General features: G+C 50.6%; 1 protein-coding gene across 1 annotated transcript; it reads left to right on the forward strand.

Annotated features, from left to right (window-relative positions):
* On the forward strand, positions 1-4,206 carry LOC121968174 (plasma membrane ATPase-like). The gene is made up of 13 exons (XM_042518649.1): positions 1-240; positions 324-443; positions 551-649; positions 736-873; positions 955-1,594; positions 1,684-1,805; positions 1,888-2,010; positions 2,086-2,503; positions 2,577-3,091; positions 3,181-3,354; positions 3,442-3,624; positions 3,712-3,902; positions 3,986-4,206. Exons 1-13 carry the CDS (start codon positions 184-186, stop codon positions 4,080-4,082), a joined length of 2,877 nt encoding a protein of 958 aa, XP_042374583.1. The 5' UTR covers positions 1-183; the 3' UTR covers positions 4,083-4,206.
* Positions 4,207-7,077: the final 2,871 nt, after the last annotated feature.

A 7,077-nucleotide genomic window follows, 5' to 3' on the forward strand; every position in this document is an offset into this window, starting at 1 on the left:
AACCGATCGAGGAATGCCGCCTCCGATCTTCCCTGCACACATTTGAGACATCAAACGATTGTGTTTTAATTACTTTTTCTCCTTCGCAAGCAGTTTTATCCCGAAAGGAAAAGAAAAAAAAAATCCAAATCGAAGAAAAAAAATCCAACCCAAATTCGTAGGGTGGCGACGGTCGCCGATTAGATGGCGGAGGGAGGCGGCATAGACTTGGAGCAGATCAAGAATGAGACAGTTGATCTGGTAATTGATTCTTCAGATCTTCATAATCTTATTCTTCGTTGATCGAGCTTGCCTTTCGGTTTCATTTTGATTTCTCTCTCCAGGAGAGCATTCCGGTGGACGAAGTGTTTGTGCAATTAAAATGTAGCAGGGAGGGATTATCGTCGGCTGAAGGGGAGAAGCGCCTGAACATCTTTGGGCCGAATAAGCTCGAGGAGAAAAAGGTGCTATTGCGATTTTTTTTTAAAAAAAAACATCTTTTTGGGGTTTAAATAATTAAAGATTGATTTTTTTTTTTTTTTGGTTTCTCCCTTAACGATGTTTGTGATAGGAAAGCAAGTTTCTCAAGTTCTTAGGATTCATGTGGAATCCGCTCTCATGGGTGATGGAGATTGCTGCTATTATGGCCATCGTTTTGGCTAATGGAGGGGTAGGAAAACAAAAACCTGTGATTTATTTGTGATTTTGTTGCTGGTTAATGGTTTTAATCCTGTAATAAATATCGATTTGCTGCAGGGCGAGGCACCGGATTGGCAAGATTTTGTGGGAATCGTGGTGCTCCTTTTTATCAACTCCACCATCAGCTTCATCGAGGAGAACAACGCCGGCAATGCGGCGGCGGCGCTCATGGCTGGCCTTGCTCCCAAAACCAAGGTACAATTTGGTAATCCGTGACACGCCATGGAGGTGAACGGTTGCTGAGCAAAAGATGGAACGCGACTGGTTTTGGCGCAGGTGCTGAGGGATGGCAAGTGGACGGAGCAGGAGGCGGCCATCCTCGTCCCTGGCGATATCGTCAGCATCAAGCTGGGCGACATCGTCCCCGCGGATGCCCGACTCCTGGAGGGCGATCCTCTCAAGATCGACCAGTCCGCCCTCACCGGAGAGTCCCTGCCCGTCACGAAGTACCCGGGTGCCGAGGTCTTCTCCGGCTCCACCTGCAAGCAGGGAGAGATCGAGGCTGTCGTCATTGCCACTGGCGTCCACACCTTCTTCGGCAAGGCGGCCCACCTCGTCGACAGCACCAACAACGTCGGCCACTTCCAGATGGTGCTCACCGCCATCGGAAACTTCTGCATCTGCTCCATCGCCGTCGGCATGGTCGTCGAGATCATCGTCATGTACCCGGTCCAACGCCGTCGGTACCGGGACGGCATCGACAACCTCCTCGTCCTGCTCATCGGTGGCATCCCCATCGCCATGCCCACCGTGCTGTCGGTCACCATGGCCATCGGGTCCCATCGGCTGTCGGAGCAGGGAGCCATCACCAAGCGAATGACTGCCATCGAGGAGATGGCCGGCATGGATGTGCTCTGCAGCGACAAGACCGGGACGCTCACGCTCAACAAACTGACTGTCGACAAGAGCCTGATTGAGGAAATGCCTCAACCACAAAACTTCATTATCACTGTACATTTCGTTTTGACAGTTGTATTCCAAATATGTAAAATTTGGGTTCCTTTCAGGTGTTCGCCGATGGCGCGGACAGGGATACGGTGCTCCTGTTTGCTGCGAGGGCTTCGAGGGTGGAGAACCAGGACGCCATTGATGCCTCCATTGTTAACATGTTGGGTGACCCCAAAGAGGTATATTTGTGATCGTTTGTTCCTTAATGTCTCGGTTTGTTCGTGATTGATCGGGGCTGGTGATTCTAATTTGTTCTTGCAGGCGCGTGCAGGAATCAATGAGGTCCACTTCCTGCCGTTTAATCCCGTCGACAAGCGCACTGCAATCACCTACATCGATTCCAAAGGGAAATGGCACAGATCGAGCAAGGGAGCACCTGAGCAAGTAATTGTGCTTGATTTGGATCGACCAATGCTTCATCTTCTCTAATCAACACGCGATTTTTGTACGTTGCGCCAGATCATTGACCTTTGCAAGCTGAACGATGAAGACGGGAAGAAGGTCCACCAGTTTATCGACAATTTCGCTGACCGCGGCCTCCGCTCGCTCGGCGTCGCCAGGCAGGAGGTCCCCGAAGCTAGCAAGGAGAGCGCCGGCGGACCGTGGCAATTCATAGGTCTCTTGCCCCTCTTCGATCCCCCGAGGCACGATAGCGCTGAGACCATCCGCCGCGCTCTCCACCTTGGCGTCAACGTCAAGATGATCACCGGTGACCAGCTCGCCATTGGCAAGGAAACAGGGCGCAGGCTCGGCATGGGCACCAACATGTACCCATCCTCCACCCTTCTTGGTGACAAGAACAGCTGCGGAGAACTCAGCGGGCTCAACATTGACGAGCTCATCGAGAAAGCCGACGGCTTCGCCGGAGTCTTCCCTGGTAGGACTAGGACCGACCTCGCCGTTCACAAAGCGTTTTGAGATCAATTTAATATCGTTCTTGCTGCATGCAGAGCACAAGTATGAGATCGTGAAGAGGCTGCAGGACATGAAGCACATCTGCGGCATGACCGGTGACGGCGTGAACGACGCGCCGGCGCTGAAGAAGGCGGACATCGGCATCGCGGTGGCGGACGCGACGGACGCCGCCCGAAGCGCCTCCGACATCGTGCTGACAGAGCCTGGTTTGAGCGTGATCGTGAGCGCGGTGCTGACCAGCCGCGCCATCTTCCAGCGGATGAAGAACTACACCATCTACGCCGTCTCCATCACCATCCGCATCGTCCTCGGCTTCCTCCTCATCGCCCTCATCTGGCGCTTCGACTTCTCCCCCTTCATGGTCCTCATCATCGCCATCCTCAACGACGGCACCATCATGACCATCTCCAAGGACAGGGTCAAGCCCTCCCCCTTGCCGGACTCATGGAAACTCGGCGAGATCTTCTCCACCGGCGTCGTCCTCGGCGCCTACCTCGCCATAATGACCGTCATCTTCTTCTACCTCGCCCATGATACAGACTTCTTCCCTGTGAGTACTCGACGCCACCCAAAGACTCAAAAGAAGCCATTTACAGTTGGATTGATCTATCGCGTTATGGATATATCGATCGAAAACAGGAAAAGTTCGGCGTGAGGCAGATCAGGGACAGCCCTGACCAGATGGTGGCTGCTCTGTATCTCCAAGTGAGCATCATCAGCCAAGCGCTCATCTTCGTCACCAGGTCCAGGAGCTGGTCTTTTGTCGAGCGCCCTGGCTTTCTACTCGTCGTTGCCTTCCTCGCCGCCCAACTAGTAATCTCATTACTCGATCTTGCTTGCACACTTTTCCTCCAACTCTTGCTCAATCGACTTGATCAATCACGAACTGATCGATGAAAGGTGGCCACGCTGATCGCGGTGTACGCATCATGGGAGTTCGCTAGGATCCAAGGGATGGGCTGGGGATGGGCAGTGGTCATCTGGATCTACAGTTTGATCACCTTCTTCCCTCTCGACGTCCTCAAGTTCATCATCCGATACGCTCTCACCGGCAGGGCCTGGGGCAACCTGCTCGACAACAAGGTGAGAGATCGCCTCTTCGATCGGGCTGAAACCCCAATACATTAATTTCGCGTTCCTACTTCAAAAACCTATCCATGATCGATGCAGATTGCGTTCACCAACAAGAATGATTACGGGAAGGAAGAGAGGGAAGCACAGTGGGCGACGGCACAACGCACTCTGCACGGCCTTCAGCCAGCCAACACGTCGGAGCTCTTCAACGACAACAACAACAACAACAACTACCGGGAGCTGTCGGAAATCGCCGAGCAAGCCAAGCGGCGCGCCGAGATTGCCCGGTAATTAGTCTCTCTTGACCAACAACTTCTTCGAGCAATCTCCACATATGAGGAAATTAGCTTAAGCGGTTAATTCGATGCAGGCTAAGGGAGCTACACACACTGAAAGGGCACGTTGATTCCGTGGTGAAGCTGAAGGGGTTGGATATCGACACGATCCAGCAGCACTACACTCTCTGAGGATGAAGATTGATGGCGGCGGTTTAGTTCGAGTGTTTGTGTGAATGTGATGTTTGATTACTTACTGCTCGGAAGGGAAGATACAGGGAAAGAACTCAGGGAAATGTATATTTATCAAGAAACATGTATAATTGGTAGGAGAGCTTGAGATTACAGCTCATCTGTGTCTCATGTATTTTGTTATTGAATTTGAAAAACAAAATTCAGATGTTTTATGATCCCATCCGGAAGTTGAGTCGGACAGAGGCTGGTCGCGTTGTCCTTACTGTTGACGGAAAGTCGTGGAGACGTCTTGTTGACCTGACACCTACCGGAAATGTTCCCACGGGTGAGTGACGAGGGGTGATGACGGAAACGATGAGGCGAGGGTCTCCTGCGCACACTCAGATAAGGACACAGGTCGTTAGAGACCAAAAACTAGGAAAAAAATCACCGGATTAGACCCTCCGACGTTCAAGTCAGGTACTTTTCCCCGGAAGTATAGTGAAACGAAAAGACGAAAGGTAAAGGACGAATGTGAAAAGATGAGTGAGTGTACCCGCGTAAGGAAAAAAGCCTCCCTCTTTATATGGCAGTGGGTACTTCTGGAGTCTGACGAATGTCAGGGAATGTCGGGTGTCAGGATTTGTCTGGCGTTGAATGACACATGACATCTTCCTATGGGTCTGAGGAAGGATCGATGGGCAATGAGCCCTAAACCGTTAGCATATTCCCTTACATGCGGTGATTATTCTCTGACAGGTTGTTACGATTCCCTGACTTGATTGTCGTATAGTGCGTGCCCACCCCGGTCCATTGACCTTGGACTGGGTCCTCGTAACTGCAACTCTTGACCTGTGGGCACAGACCTGCATTCCCGGGCACATTCCCTGGCTTGTATTTGTCGCCCCGTAAATCCAGATCTGTATGTCCAGCCCTGCATTTGCCATTTGGTGAATCCCAGTAAATCTAGACATGCGCTTACCGCCCTGCCAATGGCCTTCACTTGTCGTTCCTTAAGTCTCGTCCCCTATGCGCGGCCCTTGCACTGTACGTCCTAGTCTGTATATCATGTTCTACCTGTCTTATCCTGTAAGTCCTGACCTGTACGTCTTGATTTGTGTCTCCTGTTCTACCTGTCTTATCCTGTGAGTCCTGACCTGTATCCTGTAAGTCCTGACCAGTAATCATTAGTCCGCCTATCCTGACCTGTACGTCTTGATCCGTGTCTCCTGTTCTGCCTGTCTTATCCTGTGAGTCCTGACCTATATCCTGTAAGTTCTGCCCTGTACTTCTGAGTCCACCTATCCTGACCTGTACGCCCTACCTTCTGAGTTCCTACTCGCCCTGTAGGCCTAACCCTTGAATGCCACTTATGCCCGACCTGGACCATCCTGTAATCTGGACATTTGACCACCACGTAGGCCGGACTTTTGACCACCACGTAGGCTGGACCTTTGACCATCATGTAGACTTGACTTCTGACCGCCACGTGAGCTTGACCTCTGACCGCCTCGTGGGCTTGACCTCTGACCGCCACATGGGCTTGACTTCCAACCACGTCTGCTATCCGACCCCTCTATTATGCACTGTATCACAAGCCTCCCCCTCAAATCTAATCGAAGGAGGCTCCAGTCCGACTGACTAGACCCATGTCCCGTTCTTACCTGACCTTGCCTTTGTGTCTCTTTGACTGCTAGCACTTTTCCCAATATCCCACTCAGAACTTATCACCCTTCCTAAGTGAGACTTTATTGCATGCGCGTTCACTCTGCAATCCTCGATCCTACTATTTTTCCATAAATGTCACACTATTTCCCAAACATCCTCACATGTTCCGAAGTTCACTCTTCACATTCCCCTCTCTTAAAAAAGGGGTCGCGTATACTGCTGTCTTCACTTTCCTCAGGCTACCTTCCTCTTTGCTCATGGAATCAGACGAGATATCTTCTCTGTGCCACTAACTCACTCATTTGACCCAGTTGTTAACTTACAAAGATGAGTCCTTGCTTGAAATGACACAAAGTAGGGGCCTTCAGTCCTCTCTCCGTCGGGAATGGAAGAGCTTTGGCTGGCGACTAAATCCAGGACTCGAGCAGAGGCAGCTCTAAAGCATAAGGCTTATGCAGATTTGAAGAGTCAGACCCATTTTATTACCTACCTGAAGCTGAAACATGAAGACACTGTAGCCCTCCTGCAAGAGGAAAGCCAGATAAAAGATGAAACCATTGCACATCTACAAAGCAGCATCCAACGTATCAAGGAAGAACTGGCTCAAGCGCAGGCTCATCTAGCGAAGAGGGACCAAACATCTTGATCTTGTAATAATGTGAATTATTGAAAAATGTTGCTCAACTCTTATTAAATAAACAATGTTCTCTATATTATCTGCCTATTAGGGTGTGAGTCTGTACTTCCTTGTCTCTTCTTCTATTATCATGTTCCATAGATGCATGCTCCTCAACAAATTTGATCCCGTCCGAAAGTTGAGTCGGACAGAGGCTGTCCACGTTGTCCTTGTTGTTGATGGAAAGTCGTGGAGACGCCTTGTTGACCTGGCACCTACCGGAAAGGTTCCCATGGGTGAGTGATGAGGGGTGGTGACGTTGACGATGAGGCGAGGGTCTCATGCGCACACTTAGACAAGCACCCAGGTCGTTAGAGACCAAAAATCAGGGAAAAAGTCGCCTGGTCAGGCCCTCCGACGCTCAAGTCAGGTATTTTTTTTCCCGGAAGTACAGTGAAACGAAAGGACGAAAGGTAAACGACGAATGTGAAAAGATGAGTGAGTGTACCTGCGTAAGGAAAAAGCCTCCCTTTTTATATGGCAGTGGGTACTTCTGGAGTTTGAAGAATGTCAGGGAATGTCGGGTGTCAGGATTTGTCTGGCGGTGAATGACACATGACATCCTCCTATAAGTCTGAGGAAGGATTAGTGAGCAATGAGCCCTAAACCGTTAGCATATTCCCTGACATGCGGTGATTATTCTCTGACAAGTTGTTACGATTCCCTAAC

Source organism: Zingiber officinale, chromosome 3B (assembly GCF_018446385.1).
Source record: "Zingiber officinale cultivar Zhangliang chromosome 3B, Zo_v1.1, whole genome shotgun sequence".
Lineage (NCBI taxonomy): Eukaryota > Viridiplantae > Streptophyta > Magnoliopsida > Zingiberales > Zingiberaceae > Zingiber > Zingiber officinale.

Bases quoted from the DNA above. Each gene is read 5' to 3' on its own strand.
- LOC121968174 (XM_042518649.1), top strand. From the start codon at position 184: ATGGCGGAGGGAGGCGGCATAGACTTGGAGCAGATCAAGAATGAGACA. The intron at 241-323 runs GTAATTGATTCT...TTCTCTCTCCAG, and splicing joins AGAATGAGACAGTTGATCTG to GAGAGCATTCCGGTGGACGA. The intron at 1,806-1,887 runs GTATATTTGTGA...TTGTTCTTGCAG, and splicing joins TGTTGGGTGACCCCAAAGAG to GCGCGTGCAGGAATCAATGA.